The following is a 21,450-nucleotide window of genomic DNA, read 5'->3' as shown; positions in this document are numbered from 1 at the left end:
TCAAAACTTCTGTAGAGGAGATTCCAGCTGATCGCTATTGGTGTTCTTTCACTCCAGTATCTGAACTTCAAGTTTCTAGACTGTGTGAAAAGATGAGAAAATATAAATGTTCACTGGACCCTTTTCCGTCATATCTGTTTTCTTAATATTCCTTCTCAAGCTATAACATGGTTAACCATTTTACTGAATTTCTCTTTAGAAAATGGTTACTTTTCACAATTCATGGGACAAATAACACTTATTCCTTTTCTAAAAAAGTAGATTTAGATCCTACAGTCCCCTCTCACTACCAACCAATTGTTAATATACCTTTATTAACAAAAATGTTAGAATCGATTGTATATGGTCAACTCACTAACTATTTGGAGAAATTTCTTTACTTCAACCGTTTCAACATTTCGCTCTAATTTTAGTACTGAAACCTTATTGATTTCTTTTCTTTCAAAAATTCAACAAATTCATCTTCAAAATAAATGTTCTATTCTACTCCAGTTCGATTTATCTGCAGCGTTTGATGTAGTACATCATGATATTTTACTTCAGCTACTTTCAGATATAGGTCTCCATCAGGTTGTTTTGGATTGGTTTTCTAAATTTCTTCTGTACCATTCCAATTCAGTATATATTGAAGGCTATATCTCCAATTCCTGGCAGCCTCCCTGTGGGGTTCCTCAAGGCTCCCCACTCTCTCCAATTTTATTCAATCTCTATATGACCACACTGAACACCTTTAAGCTGTCAGCTTGGGAAATGTTATTCACTTATGCGGATGATATCTTTATATTGATTGAGATTGATCCGGATATTACCAATCTAGTTTCCCAAGTAAATCTTTGCATTTACAAACTTCAAGCCTGGGCTTTATCTGTCCGGATGAAGCTTAATACAACTAAAACTAAGCTTTTGTGGTTAGGTCCAAGATGACTGTCTTCCTCCTACTGTAGCTCTGGTATCTGGGTCCTCCTTACCAACTGAGTTCTCTGCCAAGTCCTTTTTGATTCCTCTCTTTCCTTTAAGGACCAAATAAATTCCTTGGTCAAGAAATGATTCTTTAGTTTGCGAATGCTGAGGAAGGTTAGACATCTTTTTCATCACCATCATTTTTCTATCTTAGTTCAATCAATTATATTATCTCGTCTTGATTACTGTAACGCTATCTACCTCGGCATTACAAAAATTTATCTTCATAGATTACAGTTAATTCAGAATACTGCTGCGAAGCTGATCTTTGGAAAATGTAAACCATGTGAACCCTTTGCTTCAGAGTCTTCATTGGCTCCCGGTTTATTTTAAAATTCAATTTAAATGTGCTTGTATTTCTCTTAAAATTCTACATGGTATCTTTAATCCTCTTATTCCTTTATTTTGGAACGTTTACCGATTCTCCTTTGCAAGAGGTATCTAACAATTTAAACTCTCCCTTCCTTTTAAAAAAGGGATTAAAGGAGTCAAGATCTTCAGTCAATTTTTGGTCTTTAAATTCTCTCAATTCTGGAATGATCTCCCCTTTTTATTTTTTAGGAGTTCCGGTTCGTTTCAATTTTTCTGTAAATCTTTAAAAACTACTCAATTTGCCAAACATTTTGAAAATTAATTCTTTTGAAATTTTGCTATTATCATTTATTTATCATTTGTAAATCATTCCCTGTTTATTTAATTGCTGTAAACTGAGTCGAGCCTTCTCAGAATGATGACTCGGTATACAAAGTTAAGCTTTAATTTAGTTTAGTTTGATGAACCCCTGTTTCCTGAGTGTTCTCCCTCTTTCTTTCTTTTTTTTTTACCTATGGAGAGTTTGCATTTTTCTTTGTTGTAATATCTGGTTTTCAATGTACAGTGTTCCCCTGCGAATTTGCGGTTCGGGGACCTGGTCATTCTCAGTATTCTCCAACCGCCTCTTCCTGTACTAAAGTCAGGCTTCACCAATCAGGAGCTGCGTGTCAAAGCAACTCCTGATTGGTGAAGCCCGACTTTAGTACAGGAAGAGGCGGTCATATCATACATACTGTGAGTGATTTCCTTCACTCACCGGCGCTCCAGCTGTCCTCTCCTGCCTCTCCAGCCTCACCAGGCGAAAAACCGTATTCGCTTTTTATTTATATTCGCAGGGGTTCCTGGAACGGAATCCCTGTGAATATCGGGGGAGTACTGTATTATCTTTCTAGTTTTGTTTAATGAAGTACAGTGATACCTTGGAATCCGAACTTAATCGTTCCAGAACCCCGTTTGAGTTCCAAAGTGTTCGAGTTCCAAGACAATTTTTCCCATTGAAAATAATAGAAACTGGATTAATACATTCCTGGGTCCCACAAACTCAAATTTTAACAGGAAATACACTGGATTTTAAGGTAAAATATTAACAAATATTCCAAAGCAGAGTTCGAATTCCATGACAAAATTTACTACAAAAAAAGTTCAGATTCCAAGTCGTTCGAGTTCTGGGGCGTTCGGATTCCGAGGTACCACTGTATAATGTAAATAGCTAAAGAGAGAGAGTGAAAAATGAGAACTATACTTTTGTCCTGATGGAAATTATTTTATGTTGGCTATATATTGTGTGTGTGTGTGCGCCTGTTTTTAGAAATAATTTTTAAAAAGTCAAAATTTAATAATTCATTTCATATTTAACCCATAGATACTTCAGACCAGCAAAGCACTAATCGAAAATGCTGACAGCATTTATGAACGGATAGTACAGTGTCAGAAAACAGGTAACATTAAACTATTTTTAGCTAAAATGGAACAAATTGTCACTTTCTTACCTCAGAAAGTACACTGATATATTATTATATAATACTAGTCTTTAAGCCCGTTACATTAACGGGTGCTAGAATATATGTATGTCTGTCTTTCATTCTTTCTTTCTTTCTCTCTCTCTCTCTCCCCTTGGCCGCTTTCCGTACATTAGCGGGTGCTAGAATATATATGTGTGTGTGTCTCTCTATTTCTTTCTCTCTCTCTCCTTAGCTGCTTTCTTTCTTTCTGTCTTTCTTTTTCCTTGGCTGTCCATCACCACCCCTTGCATGCTCCCCCTGTCCATTCTCCCTTCCTTTTACCTCCCCTGTGTCCACCACCACCTCTTCACAGGTCTCCTTATGCAGCAGCAGCCCTTCTCCCTTTGTTTTACCTCCCCCCTGTCCAGCAGCACCTTCCTTCTCCCCCTGTCCAACATTAGGCCTCCGTTCCTTTTTCTTCACCCCCACCCCCTCCCCATCCATCAGCACCTCTTTCCTTCTCCCCCTGTCCAGCAGTAGGCGTCCCTTCCTTTTTCTCCCCCCCTCCTCCTTCTTATCCCTATGATACACTTACCTTGCTCTGCCTCTGATCAGAGGCTCCCGACAGCCGCCCAGTTGCACCCATTGGAAAAGTTTCCTCTGCGGCATCCCGCACCCCTCCTGACGCGACTCCCGCTGTCTTTCTTTCTGTCTGTCTCTGTTCCTGGCCCCCTTTGTCTGTTTGTCTTTCTGTATATCTCCCTGCCCCTGTCTTTCTTCTTTTCTTTCTGTCTCCCTTCCTTCCTCTGTCTGTCTGTCCAAAGCAGCATTCCTTCCCCCTCCATTTCCCTCCCCCCACACCAGTTCCCTGTGCACCTTCCCCTGTGTCTTTCTTCTTGTAGCGTTTCCTCTACCCCCTTTCCCTTCCCACAGTCGCAACTACAAACGCGGGCCCGAGTCCTATACCGCCACCCCCACCCCCCTTCCCTTCCCTTACCGCGGGCCCAACTGGCGATTAAAGCAGCGTGTCAGCACTCTTCACACGCTGCTTCGGGTCCTTCTACTGCCCTGATTTACTCTGGCACGTCCGGAGCAAATCAGGGCAGTAGAAAGGCCCGAATCAGCGTGTGAAGACTGCTGACACGCTGCTTAAATCGCCAGTCGGGCCCGCGGAAAGGGAAGGGGGGGGGGTGACAAATGACTCGGGTCCCGGGCAGTGGAAAGTTGCAGGGCTCCTCGGTGGGGGCGCTGAGTGGCCGCGAACCCTCTCCTCCCAGACCCCCCCCCCCCGGAGGAACGGAGATCGGCGGCTACAGCCGTTGGCTTCGGCGTCTTCTATCCACTGCGGCCAACCCTAGCGGAAACAGGAAGTAATCAGAGAGGGCGGGCCGCAGTGGACAGAAGACAGCAAAGCCAGCGTTAGTGCAGTGTAGTGCTTTTCTCTTTATTTTTAAAAGCGGGTGAGCCGGCGAGAAGGAGGAAGTGGTGGTTTTGGCAGTGAGGAACAGAGATCGTTGGTGGCGCGAGATGGAGAGCAGGTGACGTAAAACCCGCGCATGCGCACTCGTGTTTCCGCGACGGGATCAGGGAACACGATTTTTTTAGTGCGCATGCGCGGCCTATCATTTTATTATATTAGACTAGTCTTTAAGCCCATTACATTAACAGGTGCTAGAATAGATGTGTCTGTCTGTGTTTCTTTATCTCTCTCTCCTTGGCTGCTGTCTGTATCCTTCTGTCTCCCCCTCCCCCCCGAGCAAAGCTGTCTGCCCCCAGCACCCACCTCCCCCCCAAATGTCTCTCCATGGCCCTCTTCTGTCTTCCCCCCAGAGCAAAGCTGTCTGTCCCCAGCACACCTCCCCCCAAAGCAGCCCCCTTTCCCTATCTCTTTATGGCCCCTTCTGTCTCCCACCAGCACACCCCTCCCCCCAAAGCAGCCCCCTTTCCCTCTCCCGCTCACTCTCTCTCTGGTCCCCTTTCTCTGTTTGTCTTTCTGTCCCTCTCCCTGCCCCTGTGTCTTTCTTTCTGTCTCCCTCCCTCCCGCTGTCTGTCTGTCATTTTTCCCCATTTCCCTGTGCAGCAGCATTTCCATCCCACTTCCCTATGCAGCAGCAACAGCATTTCCCTCCTATCCCCCCCTTTCCTGTGCAGAAGCAGTAGCAGCATTTTCCCCCACCCCTCCTTTCCCTTCTCTTCCCTGCTCCGTTTGGCCCCTCCCCCTTCTTTTCGATCCGGCCTGCTCCTGACCCTCCCACCGCCGACAAATCTCGGGGCTCCAGCCGCGTAGGCAGCACTTTAAACATGCTGCTTCGCGGCCTTCTACTGCCGATTTCCTCTGCCGCGTCTGTCTCCGATGATGTCATCAGAGACGCGGCAGAGGAAATCGGCAGAGAAGGGCGCGAAGCAGCGTGTTTATAGTGCTGCCTACGCCGCTGGAGCCGGGAGGCGACAGAGAGGGCAGGGGGTGCTAGCGGCCGGCAGCCACCGCTCCGCAGGTGGAGAGCAGGGAAGGGCGCGCATGCTGCCTTTCCCGCCTCCCTCGCCACCTGATTGCAGAGCCGAGATTGAGGAGCCACCACCGGCTTGAAAGTTAGGCGGCCAGGCAACTTCCGTCTCGCAGCGATTCAGTCAGGCGCTGGTGCGGCTCGTGAGAGGAGCCCACAGGAGAGCAGGATGTCCAGCGCTGGGGTCCAGTCTGGGGATTCGCGCATGTGCACTCATGCGGCCACGGAACTACTGATCATGGAAGCATGCAAATAGGAGTGCGCATGCGCGAGTTAGCCTTTTATTATATAGGATGTATTCACAACAATAGAGTTTGTCTTGACTTCAATTTTCAATTATGATCATAAATTTACATACCCCTGGCAGAATTTGACTTAAGATGTATACCATTTATGGAAAATTAGTGATCAGACAAAACATATTTCTTTTATTTTTAATGTTTTTTTCAAATTAAACCATTGTGCATCACAGAATAGCACAATCATTAAATCGTAACATTAAAGGAAATAATAAAATGGTCCTGTTTAAAAGTTTGCATACCTGTGGAGAGGCATAATTAAAACATATATCCAAGTCCGATTTAGACGTATGGTGCTAGATGTCCAAAATCCACAGTGGGAAAATGGCCATTTTTGAAAAATACATCTAGAATTTTTTTTTTCCCCCAAAATTATCTATCTGGACGTCCAAACTATTGTTCATCTAGACCGCCAGGACGTTTATGTTTATACCACGTTTTCGACAAAAATTTCATCCAAGTCCCAAATGCCCAGAACAAGACAATTTGGACGTAGGAGGGGCCAATCTTGTAATGGACTGGTCACCCAGACATGGCAACAGAGCAGTGGGACACCTTAGAGGGCATTGCTGTGAACTTCACAAAAAGGATGCCAGATAAACATCTCACCAGAACTCCCTTATAGGTTATGGTGACCCCCAAAACCCACTGTACCCACCTATCTACAACCTCTATAGCCCTTATGGCTGCAGGTGGCACCTGTAGTACAGTAGAGTAGGGTTTGGGGGGTTGATGGGCGCACATGTTCCACCATAAATATAGTGGTTAGAGTGGATTATGGGCCTGGGTCCTCCTCTCTGATTCACTAGCCTCTTTCCTCCCCTCCCCCCCACCCCAAGGCTATTTAAGACACCTGTGTGCAGCTCTACTAGGCTTTCCTATACCAGGTGCTGATGTTCTGAAGACAGCTATGTACTTTTTTATTCTGATCTTTGAGGGGGTGTGAAGAGGGTCAGTGAACACTGGGGGAGTGTGTGTGGGTCTTTACTTTGTCTCTGGTCACTTTGGATACCTTTTTGGCACTTATACCTAACTCACAAGGTTTAAGTTTTGTCCAGGATGTCTAGGAAAACATTTGATTATCCCTGCAGGATGACTAAATCTAGGTCGGCCCCCATCCCACCCACATACTGCCCTAACCACTCCTCCAGATACGCCCCTTTCAGCTTTGGGCACACAACGGTATTCAAAGGCATAAAAAGTCCCGTGACACATCCAGAAAGTTGGGTTGATTATTGGCACTTGGTCAACCTGTCTTTTAGGTCGTCCAACTTGGGCAGGTTTTTAGACATGTTTTTAGTTTTGATTATGAACCCTTTAGTTCTTAATATCGTGTATTGTCTCCTTTTGTATCAATGATAGCTTGCAATCTTTTCTGATAGTTGTGAATGAGACCCTTTATTTTCTCATGTGGTAAGACTGCCCATTCTTATAGAAAAAAAGCCTCCAGACCCTGTAAATTCTTTGGCTGTCTGGTATGAACTGCATGTTTGAGTTCTCCCCAAAGTGGCTCAGCGATGAGGTCAGGACATTGTGATGGCGACTCCAGAACCTTCACTCTTTTCTATACAAGGCCAGCTGAAAAGGTTCTGTCATGGTAGTGCTCTCCCCCTCCTCTGGATCTTCCACTCTGATCCCCCAGTCATACAGGCAAAACCCCTGAGGATAACTAACTGAATATAGTAGGCTCCCCTCACCCTTACTATAAGATCAAGTCCCCTTGCATTCCCTGAATCAATCACCATGTTCTCCTCCACCCCCTAATAAATCACCTTATATGGAAAGATAACTTTAGCTGTGTTAATGTAAGACTGCCGCTAGGGGTCAGCAGCAACATTTTTTATGATGGTGCCAACCTAGGCAGCAGCAAAGATTAATTATTGCTGCCCAGAACCCCACTGCCACAATTCTCCTTGGGGGAGTGGGAGGATGCTTACATAGGGGGCACAGGTTTTGTTGACAGACAATGGAGCTGTACAGGAGGGGGTGGGGTAGCCTAATGGAATGGATGAGTAACCTGATGATTAGTGCAGTGGCCTGAGAATCAAGGGAACCAGGTTAGATTCCAACTGTAGCATCTTGTTCCCCAGGGGAAACCACTTAACCCTCCATTGCCCCAGTTACAAAAAAAAAGTCTCTTAGATTGTGAAACCACTAGGGACAGAAAAAAGTACCTGTATATAATAGTAAAGTGCTTTGATCATAACCATAGAAAGGCAGTATGGAGACTTGGTTATTCATTTGATTGGTGCAGGGGCGTTGTTTGGGGGAGATCAGAGAATGTGCCATTGTAGTCTGCTATGCTAGACTGATTGTAGCTGTACCTACTGCCTCTTCTTGGAGTGATGGTATGTTTGACTGTGCTGTCAACATTCTTGACAGCTAGCACACAGTAACAACTCGTGTGCTAGCTGTCATAGCCTGTCATTCTTCCACCTGCTTATGTCACACTCAGATCCTGCTACCTTTGAAAAATGTGGACAAAATCTAGAAAACCAATTGTAGAGACTGAGAGCTGAATTCAAAATAACAGTGCTGGAAGCTCTCAAAGACTGCATTATTACATCTGGATCCCTGAAGAAGGCGTGTTTAGCCGAAACACGGCCCATGTTGGGTCCTTTGATGATTAATGAGGATAGAGATTTTATTGTGAGTTTAGTTTTTTATTGTTGTTGTTAAGACTCTTTGAATAAACTACAACTTTAGATCTGTGAACATTGTTTCCACAGTTTCATTTGTTTGGGTTTGCCATAATTTAACACACATTCATCCAAACATAAGGAAAGATCCAGAGGTGATTACTAATAGTGGATATTTAAAAAAAAATCTGCTAGCCTGAGAAATCAATATCTAATGTTGTAATGGTGATTTTCTTTTCCCCCTGTAGCAATGGAATTTCATGAAAACCTACATACCATAGGAGCAAAAGAAGGATTAAAAGAAAGGAAGTTGTATAAAGCTGTGGAAAGCTTTACTTGGAACATCACAATTTTGAAGGTACTGATTAACTTTTTGTGCTAAAGTTATGTTTTTATTTCAGGTGTGTATCTGGTCATTCACAGGTGACCATTTCTTGTGATGCACTTTGGTTTAAACAGAATCTAAGAACATAAGAATTGCTATACTGTGACAGAGCAAAGGTCCATCAAGCCCAGTACCCTGTTCCCAACAGTGACCAACCCAGGTCCCAAGTACCTAGCTACATCCCAAGTAGTAAAACAGATTTTATGCTGCATATCATAGGAATAAGCAGTGGATTTTGCCAAGCCATCTCATTAATGATCTATGGATTTCACTTTTAAGAAATTACCCAAACCTTTTTTAAGCCCTGATAAGGTAACTGATTTCACCACATTCTCCAGTTTGTTTTAAATCTACTACTTAGTAGCTTCATTACATGCCCCCTAGTTCTAGTATTTTTGGAAAGAATAAGCAAGTGATTATCGTCTACCCATTCCACTCCACTCAATATTTTATAGGCCTCTATCATATAAACCCTGAACCATCTCTTCTCCAAACTGAAGAACCCTTTAGCCACTTTAGCCTTTCCTCATAGGGAAGTTGTCCCATCCCTTTTATCATTTTCATCACCCTTCTCTGTAACTTTTCTAATTCCGCTATATCTTTCTTGAGATATGGTGACCAGAATTGAACACAGTATTCGAGGTGCGGCCGAACCATAGAACAATACAAGGGCATTATAACATTTTCATCTTTGTTTTCCATTTCTTTCCTGAAAATTCCTAACATTCTATTTGCTTTCTTAGCCATTGAGCCAAGGGTTTCAGTGTATCCTCGACGATGACACCTAGATCATTTTCCTAGGCAATGACTCCTCTAACATGGAACTCTGCATCACATAGCTATAATTCAGGTTCCTCTTTCCCATGTGCATTACTTTGCACTTGTTCACATTAAACATCATCTGCCATTTTGATGCGCAGTCTCACAGTTTTACGGGGTCCTAAGTTGCAGAGGCACTTTTGATATAGTGATAAAGATATAATTGGCTAATTTGCTTTAAAAAAATTCTTGATATCCTAATGTTTCTTGCCATTTTAGAGATGCCATATATTTTTAGCTTTTATTTCATTTGATGGGGGAATTTATAAAAATATGAAAGGTTGAATGTCTTGATATAGCACACAACAATGGTAGATAATTTGTATTAGTAGAGCTCAGTTGGATGGATAGATCAATTGTACAACACAGATGTATATCATTAGAAGATGTAAACTTAAAGCAAAAGGATTGATCCATCCTGTTGTTAACACTTGGATTCTCTACCAGGTACAGTGGTGTGAAACAGTTTTTCCTCCCCTACTGATTTCCTCTGTTATAGCATATATGTCACACTGAATGGTTTCTAATTTTTAAACAAATTTAATACTAGACAAAGAAACCTTAAGTAAACACGTGGAGGGGCATAATTTAAAAAATGTCTTGAGTCCCCTAAGGCCCTAAATGCTGAAAGTAGCAGCAGGGAAAATGTCCATTTTTTTTTTAAAAAACGTCCAAAATGAGTTGGTTTTTTTGGAGAATGGTCTACCTTTTCGTTCAGCAGTTATTATCAACCAAAAAATAGCATAAGTCCCAAACACCCAAAACAAGCCAGTCCTTCACCTAAAAGCTGGATTCTATAACCGGTGTCTATCAAAAACAACACTGGTTACAGACTCCACCCCTCACCCCCGCAACGATCACAACAGAAGAGATGGCTCATCTCCCCTGCTGCAATCTCCCCACCCCCGAACTGCTGTGACCTGCGGCAGGAGAGATGCCCAATCTCTCCTGCTGCGATCCACCCCCGAACCAATACCGGCAGGAGAGAACCCCGCGACCCCCCCCCCCTCCTGTCAAAACCCTCTCCAGCCTATCCTAAACTAAATTGCCATATACGGGACAGACTGTGCAGATCTGCCCAGAACCAGCCTTAGTTCTTCATAGCTTTAGTCACCATCTAAGCATAACTCAACACATCAAACACACATGCAATCATTTAAGTTGTGTTTTTTATACCATTCATTTTCTAATTAGAGATCCTTTGTGTTCATCCCACACTGTTTTTATCTCCACCACCTTTCTCAGGATGCTTTTATAGTTTTAGGCTATTTTTGATACATATTAGCTATTCAGGGGAAGTTGTGGTTTGCCCCCTTGTAGATAGGTGTCCTTCCTGGTTCATGATCTTTTCTGTTTATGATCTTTATATTCGCATGAAATCACTGCTAGACAATGATAAATACAACTGACTGACACAGAGCTCTTTTTAGAGCTGGTATGCTGTGTACCAGCAGATGTGTACCTCCAAGGTACTTTTTCAGAAGTGCTTCTTGTTCCATGTGTAGGGCCCAAGAGATAGACAGAGCTCTGGACTCTTAATTCGTGGATTAGATGATGGTGCAGGGAGGCAGGTTTTAGATTTGTTAAGAACTGGGAAGTGTTCTAGGGAAGAGGGAGCCTATTCCAGGAGGATGATTACATACAGTTTAAACTCCTATTACTAACATACAAGTGTGTTCATGCCGTATCCCCTCAGTATCTCACATCTCTTCTCCTTATATGCCTGCCCGAGAACTCTGTTCCTCAGATAAGTTGCTTTTATCTATACCCTTCTCCCCTGCCAATTCCAGATTTTGTTCCTTTTATCTTGTTGCCCCGTATGCCTGGAATAAACTACCTGAGTTCATCCATCACGCCCCTTCCCTTGTTTAAAAGTAGACTGATAATCCACCTTTGTGATATAGCCTTCAATTTATAACCCAACTCACTGCTGGTAAACCATCTCCCCCTCCTAACTGTATCCCCCACCCTGGCATTCTGTTTGTCCATCTTGTCTATTTAGATTGCAAGCTCTTTCAAGCAGGGTCTTTCTCCTTCGAGACTCTGTACAGCGCTGCGTACGTCTCATAGTGCTCTAGAAATAATTAATAGTAGTAGTAGAAGTAGTACATAAGAACGTAAGAATTGCCACTGCTGGGTCAGACCAGTGGTCCATCGTGCCCAGCAGTCCACTCACACGGCGGCCCCCAGGTCAAAGACTAGTGCTCTAAATGAGTTCAGCCTCACCTGCATACATTCCAGTTTAGCAGGAACTTGTCCAACTTTGTCTTGAATCCCTGGAGGGTGTTTTCCCCTATAACAGCCTCCGGAAGAGCGTTTCAGTTTTCTACCACTCTCTGGGTGAAGAAGAACTTCCTTACATTTGTACAGAATCTATCCCCTTTCAACTTTAGAGAATGCCCTCTCGTTATCCCTACCTTGGAGGGTGAACAATCTGTCTTTATCTGCTAAGTCTATTCCCTTCAGTATTTTGAATGTTTCCATCATGTCCCCTCTCTGTCTCCTCTTTTCAAGGGAGAAGAGGCCTAGTTTCTCCAATCTCTCACTGTACGGCAACTCCTCCAGCCCCTTAACCATTTTAGTCGCTCTTCTCTGGACCCTTTCGAGTAGTACCGTGTCCTTCTTCATGTATGGCGACCAGTGCTGGATGCAGTACGCCAGGTGAGGCGCACCATGGCCTGGTACAGCGGCATGATAACCTTCTTCGATCTGTTCGTGATCCCCTTCTTAATCATTCCTAGCATTCTGTTTGCCCTTTTTGTCGCGACGGTGCATTGTGCGGACAGCTTCATTGACTTGTCGATCAGAACTCCCAAGTCTCTTTCCTAGGAACAAAAGAATTGCCGCTGCTGGGTCAGACCAGTGGTCCATTGTGCCCAACAGTCCACACATCCTGTATTCGTGCATGAGATTTTTGTTACCAACATGCATCACTTTACACTTATCCACGTTGAACCTCATTTACCATGTTAATGCCCATTTCTCGAGCTTGATTATGTCACGTTGCAGATCTTCGCAATCCCCCTGTGTCTTTACTACTCTGAATAACTTCGTATTGTCCACAAATTTAATCATCTCACTTATCGTACCAATGTCCAGATCGTTTATAAAGATGTTGAAGAGCACGGGTCCAAGCACCGAGCCCTGCGGCATCCCCTGGTGATGCTCTTCCAGTCTGAGTATTGTCCATGTACCCCCACTCTCTGTTTCCTATGCTCCAGCCAGTTTTTAATCCACGTGAGTATTTCGCCCTCGATTCCATGGCTCGCAATTTTCCGAAGTAGTCGTTCATGTGGAACCTTGTCGAAGAAAGCCAGCTATGTCTAGCAACTTGAAAATTACATTACACCAACTAATATGTAATCACATTTAAAAAATATTTGAAAGAGAAAAGCTTTCATTAACTTCCTAAACTGTAGATAATACATCTCAGCTGTAATATGACAAGGGGGGGGGGCATTCCAACACCACCTGCTTGGTAAGTAAATGTAACAACAAGGGACTTCTTTTGTTTTAACAGTTTTGTTGATGGACAATGAAGGCTTTTTTTGAATGAAGATAGGTTTTTGACACCATAAAAATCCTAAAAACCAAAGTGGGTCTCTTTCTTTTTTTTAAATCTTTATTAAGTTTTCAAAGCTAACAAAAAGTGCAAAACAATATACATACAGATATTAATAATCATAATAAGCACTTATAATCAATCAGTATCAATACAAAAATAAAACTCCCTCTTCCATCCAACATTTTCTATCAGGGAATAATACCAAACAAAAGATGTACCCTCCCCTCCCCTGGATGTGTGGGTGCTAAAACAACAGAAAATAAAGATAAAAGACAACTATAACGAATCCACAAAAGATGTCAATGGAGCCCAAACTAATTTAAATATCTCTTGATTAATCATTCAGCTTATTGGGTTGGCTGTTTCTTGGGTTTTTTCTTATTCCCTCTCGCTTACATCACCACCACCTTAATATGGATATTTAGGATGTCTATAGACTGTTTTTTCCTTTTGTTTTTTAATTTCCATATACAATTGCATATCCTTGTTTATATTTAATATAAGTAAAAGAAAATCTCTATTAAAGAGAAAAACTAATGACACATATTAGTATTCCTATTCTAAATCACATTTATTCTTACAGGGGCAAGCTGATCTTCTCAAATATGCTAAAACAGAGACTATGGACAACCTAAAGCAAACTCATTATGCTGCTGTTTCATGTGGTTTGAATAAACCAGGTACTGGAAGTGCAGAAGCACCAAAACCTCGACGAAGTCTGGAAGTCATAGCTGAAAAAGCAGGAGATGAAACCTGAAACTAAAATATAACATAAAGCTTTTTATATTTTATACTCATAAGAGTTTATAACTCCAGAACCATTTGTACCTGCACAGACCATTTTGTTTGCACTTGAACATTTGTTAAGCACAATAAGAGAAGCTGCATATCATTTTCAAAAACTGTGAATGTACACAATGGAACTGCATAGGAAGAATATATACGGGCCCCATTTACTAGGCATTTTTCCCATTGATACAGAATGGGGACAAACGTTTAGTAAATAGGCATCATATAGTTTCTGGCCAAATGTAAGTCTATACAATATGATAAATCAGTCACAATATGCAAAAATGTTATACAGAGAGTAGGGGGCAAACTTTCATTTTAAAGAAAAGCTTCTCAAATTAGATTTGATTGTTAATGTGACAAAAAAAAGATATCCTTACCAGTTTTGTAGAATGCTATTGTGTTATGAAGGATCTGAATTGCAACTTGAAATTTGTGTGCTTCTTTGAGCCATAATGTAAATAAAAAGAAAAATGTAAAGGCAATAGCAACCGAAACCTCAGTGCACTATAAGAAACATTGTGCAGAAGAAAAATGTAAATCAATCTAAAATATTCTGTATAAAAAAACTTAACTAATCCAAACCGAAAAACTTTTGCAAATGTATATAGCTAATGTACATTGACCACATTGCAAACACACTGTAAATAGTTTTTCCATTTTGTGAAGTGATGGTCACATTAAAATGTTTTATGATGACATGCAAAGTTTTTGACTCAGTTTTAACCTTTGTTCTCTAATTTTAAAACATTGCCAAGTTCATCTCAGGTTGGATTATCTCATTTGTTAGTTTAGATGGAGAATTTTTTAAAAAAATAGAATTAAAGTTCCAACTGCACATTGAATTTAGTAGAATACAAGCATCCTTTAAATATAGTACTTATGAGCTTCTAATGGTGCAGCCGAATGAATATTAAACTGTTCAGAGGCTCACTTATGAATCCTTACAGCAGCAAGGATCTCTTTGTTTTGTACTAGTGATCATAATTTTATGTGCAGTTCTTCAAAAAACTACTATTCTGATATTCATACTTGTATTTATAATTATTGATCAAACATAATGTATATCAAACAACATATCTGTGTTGTCCAACAGAAAAACAGGTATAGAGGGCCATAGATCCCTACCATAAATGGTATTATGCAAGTTGGTCAAAAATGGGACATGTAGAATAAAGCATAGTATGCTCTGTTCTTGATTTTGATGAAGTAAAGAGGTGGCTTTTGCTGCAGTTTAAGCAACTTTCCAGTTTTTGATTAACATTTTCATAACACATAGCAAGAAGAGAATACTGAAAATAGCCCATGAGATTTTGGTGACATTCAATAAGAATTCAGGGAGCAAAACCCCCCAAAATGTTAAAGGATTGCCCCTACATCAAAACCAACAAAAAAAGTAGGGGGTCTGGCAGTGTCTTCTAACCAACACAAAAAGTTTATTCAAATCAACATTTGAACATAAATGATGATATATAGACAATAAAAATTCAATCTTGAATTTGTAATGAACGTGAAGTTGATGTTAGTAAGCTATGGGAACGATATATAGACAATAAAAATTCAATCTTGAGTGGATAGAAATTTGTAATAAAGTGAAGTTGATGTTAGTAAGCTATGGGAACTACTGGAGTGAGCTGGAATTTCCTCATGGAGGACCTGAGGAAGAGGGAATTACCTTCAAAAGCTAATCATAGACTACATTGAGTTAGTCCAATATAAAAGGAATTATATTTTTTTTCCTTTATGCCTTTGTTTTTGTTTTATTTCTACATATTACCTTGAATAGTGGACTAATCTAATCTAATCTAAACCTTAGGTTTGTATACCGTATCATCTCTACATTCGTAAAGCTCGACACGGTTAACAAGTTAGGGTAGAAAGGAACTCCAGTGGAGGGAAGAGGCAAAATGAAGAGAAAATTTAGAGGACTAGAATAACCAGAGAGGGAGGAGGAGTTACATTTTTGAGAATAACCAGGTTTTCAGATGTTTACGGAAGAGTTGGAGGGAGCTCAGATTCCTAAGTGGGGAGGTAAGGTTGTTCCAGAGCTGAGTGATTCTGAAAGGGAGGGAAGAACCTAGTTTTCCTACAAGTGAAACGCCTTTTAGAGAGGGAAAAGAAAGTTTCAGTTTTTGGGTGGATCTGGCAGAATTGGGGTTAGAGGAGTTCCAAGAAAGAGGAATGAAGGGAGGGAGGATACCGTGTAGGATCTTGAAAGTGAGGCAGGCACATTTGAAGTGGACTCTGGAGATAATCGGAAGCCAGTGGAGCTTGGATAAAAGCGGTGAGACGTGGTCGAATTTGCTTTTTGCGAAGATAAGCTTAGCAGCGGCATTCTAAATCCGCTGGAGTCTTTGAAGGTTTTTCTTTGTTAGGCTAAGGTAGATAGAGTTGCAGTAGTCCAGTCTGGAAAGGATGATGGATTGGACAAGGACGGCAAAGTGTTTTTGATGGAAACAGGATCTCACTTTTCTCAGCATGTGAAGGCTGAAGAAACATTTTTTTACTAGGGAGTTGAGGTGGTCGTTGAAGGAAAGTGTAGAGTCAATGATGACTCCCAGAACTTTACTAGAATATTCAAGATGCAGAGTGGGGCCAGAGGACAGTGGGATGGAGGTGGGCAGTTGGTCCAATTTTGGGCCGAGCCAGAGAAGTTTTGTTTTAGATTCATTCAGTTTCATCTACACAGTGTGGGCCCAGGATTGAAGGTTCGTTATACATGAGGATATGTTCGCCGAGAGGTTGGTGAGGTTCCGGTCAGTCTCGAGGAGGACAAAGATGTCATCTGCGTAAGTGTAGAGTGTTTCAAGGGGGGAGAGATGGAGGAGTTTAAGGGAGGTCTTATAAATGTTGAAGAGGATAGGAGAGAGAGGTGAGCCTTGCGGGACTCCACAGATCGGGTTCCAGGGGGAGGAAGAAGTGCCCTTCATGTTGACTATGTAGGAGCGGGAGCGTAAGAACTTCGAGAACCAGTCAAGGACTGTGGAGTTTATGCCTATCTCGGTGAGTTGGTAAATTAGAATATCATGATGGCCGACATCAAAAGCTGCAGAGAGGTCGAATTGAAGAAGGACGGCGAACTTGTTGCGAGAATGGAAATATTGAACTTTTGAGATTAAGGAAGTCAGAAGGGATTCGGTGCTGAAATTGGGACGGAAGCCGTATTGGTAGGGTTGAAGAATGGTGAATTTCTCAAGGTAGGAAGATAGTTGAATGGATATGATGGACTCTAGCATCTTGGTAAGAAGGGGAATGTTAGCTATTGGATGGTAGCTGGATGGTGTAGAGGGGTCAAGCTCAGGTTTTTTCAGTAGTGGGGTTAAGGAAATATGGCCCATTTCTGGGGAGAAGAGACCCGAATGGAGGGCGGAGTTTATAAGAATGGTAAGAGATGAGATGGCCTGAGGGGGAGTGTTCTCGTAGAGGTAGGAGGGGAAAGGATCCAAGGTACAGTTGCAGGATTTCAATTTGAGGCAGAGATTATAGACCAGGGATTCGGAAACAAGTTTGAAGGAAGACCAGGATCTGTCTGCTGGGATAGGGTAGGAGTCTGTTGGGATAGGGTTGGGGTCAATTGGAATCAGAGATTTGTAGGAGATTGCAGGTGGGAAGGAGCGCCTCAAGGTAGAGACCTTATCGTTGAAGAACTTTGCTAGAGAATTGGCTGAGGGGGAGGAGGGAAGTATGGAGTCATTTTTGGAGGTTAAGGAACGCCAGATGTTAAATAATGTGCTACTCTGATTGTTGGATTTGGAGATTTTGTCACCGTAGAAGTTTTTCCTTGCTTTTTTTAGAACAGTATTAAAGATTTTAATGTTGACCCTCCAGGAGAGTCTGTCTGTAGGGGATTTAGATTTTTTCCATTTTCGTTCCAGAGCACGGCATTTCTGTTTCAGTTTTCTGTGGTATGGGAGGTACCAAGGGGCCTTACGGGAGTAGGAAATGGTTTTAGTGGAGAGAGGGGCGAGGGAATGGAAGGTGGACTCGGAGAGGGCGACCCAGTTTTGCCAGTTAGATTCTGGTTCTGCAGGTTTAGAGATGGGGGAAAATTTGTCGAGAAAATTGATCCAGAACAGATTGCTCGAGATTTTTTTTACGGAAGGTAATAGAATTTGAGGTGCAGGATGGGGGCCCGAGATGTGACATGAAAATGGGGAGACAGAAGGCCCCTAGGTAGTGGTTGGACCAGGGGACAATTTCCCAGCGAATGTCGTCAGTTGAGGTTTTGTGAGTAGTAAGATCTAGAAAGCTGATGAGGTCTAGTGTGTGGCCTTTTTCGTAGGTTGGGGAGAGTGTAGGGGGGGAAAGCCTAAAGCGGAGAAGAAGCTATTAAATTCGGATGTATCCTTGTTGGTGACATCGTCAAGGTGGAGATTGATGTCTCCGATGATCAGTAATCTTTGAAATTTGAGGAAGGCGTTTGTTATGGTTTCAAAGACGAGTTCGGAGGAATTGTTCCAAGGGGCAGGTGGGCGGTATAGAAGCAGGATACCCAGAGGATGAGGGTGGAATTCGTCATTGACTGAGGTTAACATGTATTCTAATGAGGAGTGGCTGCCCTTTTCAAGGAGTTGGACATCGAAGAATGATTTGAAAAGGAGGGCTAGGCCGCCTCCTCTTCGGTTGGTTCTGGGAGAGAAGAGGCCTTGGTAGCCGTGGGAACAGAGTTCGTTTTGAGTAAATTGGTCATCTTTTGTGATCCAAGATTCTGTGATGAATAGGAATCCGGGGTCAGAATCCTCGAGTAGGTCCTTCAAGATTTGTATCTTATTGCAAGCGGATCTGGCATTGCAATAGAGTGTTGGGACTGGGACTAACATGGCCACCATATCTTTTCGCTCATGGAGCATGGAATTGATTAAAAAGTCCTATCCCTTTTAAGGGATAAGAGAGGGAAACCTATCAGCAGGGACCTTATGCTTTAGGTAACGAACTGATTACTCTCCTTCCTTTTACTCTGATTGAAGTACTAAAAACCCTGCCCAGAGTTTTTAGTACTTCAATCAGAGTAAAAGGAAGGAGAGTAATCAGTTTTTCTTAGGTCAATATAAACTCTATCCCAGAAGACGAGGCATGTCCTCCTCACCAGGCTAAGCTAACTGCCAAATGAAATGCTACACTTCTAGCTACCAACAAATACTTCCTGAACTTCATTTTACCCCTAATTAACAAGTCCCTACAATCAGGCATAATACCATAGAGCTGGAAATCCGCTGTAGTAAGACCACTCCTTAAAAAAACCCACTATGGACCCGGACAATCCAAGCAGCTATAGACCAGTCTCAAATCTCCCATTTGTCTCAAAAATACTAGAAAAGATAGTGCTCACACAACTATGAGACTTCATGGAAACAAACACCACCCTCTCCAACTTCCAATCAGGATTCAGGAAGCACCACAACACAGAAACAGTGCTTCTAGACATCGTGGATGACTGCTGGAAAATCCTTGATGAGGTAAAAGATGCACTGCTGGTCCTAGACCTAAGCACAGCCTTCGATACTATCGATCACTCGCTCCTCCTATCCAGACTACACTCGATCGGAATCCATGATGTCGCACTGGCATGGTTCTCCTCCTTTTTGAATGAAAGGTCTCAGAAAATACTACTGGAGCCCTCTTTAGAACCAAAACCGCTATGCTACGGAGTGCCCCAGGGTGCATTACTATCCCCACTCCTCTTCAACCTATATGTCAAACCAGTACTTGACATTGCAGAAAAATACCAAATCAAAATCCACTCGTATGCAAACGACATACAACTTTACCTCCCCCTAGGTCAACTAGGTCCTCCGAGATGCACAACTAAAAAAACTTCACTGCTGCCTAACAGAAATAAAAAACTGGATGACTGCAAGTAAACTTCAGCTAAATGCATCAAATGCAGAACTTCTTTGGATATACAAGGTCACTTGCACCTACCCCTTCCCATATCTTTCTTGGGGAATTGACACCCTCAGCAAAAGACAATGTCCACAGCCTAGGTGTGATTCTCAACTCAAACCTGTCACTCTCAGACTATGTATCAAAAATAGTGTCTTCCTCTTTCTATTACTTCCGCCAACTAAAGTGCATCCGTGCCTATTTTTCAGAAAGCGATTTTGCTCAGCTACTATACGCGTTTATATTATCCCGACTAGATTACTGCAACGCTTTACTAGTGGGCTTACCAGCAAAAACACTCTCCCGTCTCAAAGGGGTGCAAAACACCGCAATCAGACTCCTAAAAAACCTGGGCTTCCATAACCACGTCACCTCTGCACTAACTTCCATGCACTGGCTGCCTATCCAAAAACGATGCACCTTCAAAGCCTTGGTGTTAGCCTTCAAGACTTTCCACAGGATGACACCAAACTACATAGCATCAAACCTACAAACTTATATCCCCAACCGATCACTGATATCTCAAACAGAAAAATGGTTGATCCTGCCACCTGGCCGTTCGCTCACGTCTGAGACAGCCCAAAGACGCTCTTATTCTCATTACATACCCAGATTATGGCACATCATCCCCCCCCCCCCCCCCCATCCATTAGATCACTAGACAGTCTTTGGAACTTCAGGAAAGCCGTGAAAACCTTTCTCTTTACAAACCCAGCTCCATAACAGCCCGCTTTTACACCCAAGATGGATGGATCTCAAAGGCACCGCCTAATACACCAAACAACATCTCTAAACTCACGGGACACCGCAAATATAACCTGAATTACCACCACATGACAACAAAGATACACCCATCTCTAGGAAAGCTATGTTACCTCCATGTTATACCTACACTGTAAACGCTGCAATTTAATCCACCCTATGCCTACTAAGTCTGTATTTTAAGTCTAAATGTTATGTATTTACTGTAAATGCTTTAACCTAAACCCCCTTGCCTATACTGTAAATGCTGTAAAGTTTGTCCTACCTATACTATGAATGTACTCCTGTAACCCGTTCTGGGCTCCTTTGGGAGAACATGCTAAATAAACGAATAAATAAATAAAGTTATGTTGGCAGAATGCGAATTGAACCAGGCAGACTCAGACTTGGAACCCTGATGACAATTTGATAGGAGAGAGTGTTGGTTTATTGGATTTTATTTGTATTTTAAGTGCAATATCCATGGGGAGGAGGATAGTTAATTCTTGTGACCATCCTAAGAGATGGGACTGTTCAGGGCTGTGCTGCAGTACTCTAAATGCCAGTCAGTCAGCCCTGTAAACACTAAAAATCCTCTTTTTTCAAGTTAGCTAAAGTGACTGTATCTTGCTACATTTTGTGGCAGAAAGTGGGTGTTAAGATGCAGTTAAAGAATGAGACTCAAAAAGAAAGATTTAGGAGTCCCTTTACTAAGCTGTGGCAAAAAGTGGCCATAGTGTGATCTCAAGTGGGGTTTTCCTGTATGCTAAGTGACAATAAAATGACTGATTTTCAATCTTTTGTATTAATGGCCATGCACTAATGTTACCAACTCTATTTTACTGTTGAAATGGAATAAAACCATACTGAGAGTGAATAACAATCTATCTGCAATGGTAGCAAGTGGAGATAAAAAGCCTCAGAATAAAGTGACAGTCATAAACATAGGTAATATAGTGCTGTAATGAAATTAGTCATTGGTATAAAAAACTCCATTCTGTATAACCAAACCTTGCAGCATAGTTGAAACACTCACAGCTGAGTTAAAGGTGCACTAGAAGTCACTTATCTGGTACGATGCAAGTGTAAGTACTGCAACCACATTATGGCTG

General features: G+C 42.2%; 1 protein-coding gene across 4 annotated transcripts in view; it reads left to right on the top strand.

The window, feature by feature from the left end:
* Positions 1 to 14,421, top strand: part of PLCL2 (phospholipase C like 2) — a 136,097-nt gene extending 121,676 nt beyond the window's left edge. For 3 of the 4 annotated variants that reach the window (XM_033930702.1, XM_033930700.1, XM_033930701.1), the window contains exons 5-7: positions 2,636 to 2,711; positions 8,405 to 8,514; positions 13,509 to 14,421. In XM_033930702.1, the coding sequence (XP_033786593.1) occupies positions 2,636 to 2,711; positions 8,405 to 8,514; positions 13,509 to 13,682 (360 nt within the window). In that variant the 3' untranslated portion in view covers positions 13,683 to 14,421. Of the gene's footprint in view, positions 1 to 2,635; positions 2,712 to 8,404; positions 8,515 to 13,508 lie in introns of those variants that run through there. The other variant, XR_004538091.1, reaches the window with a different exon arrangement.
* The last annotated feature ends 7,029 nt before the right edge of the window (positions 14,422 to 21,450 follow it).

Source organism: Geotrypetes seraphini, chromosome 2 (genome assembly GCF_902459505.1).
Source record: "Geotrypetes seraphini chromosome 2, aGeoSer1.1, whole genome shotgun sequence".
NCBI lineage: Eukaryota > Metazoa > Chordata > Amphibia > Gymnophiona > Dermophiidae > Geotrypetes > Geotrypetes seraphini.
The sequence above is the reverse complement of the archived record's forward strand: the minus strand, read 5'-3'. Positions and strand labels throughout refer to the sequence as shown.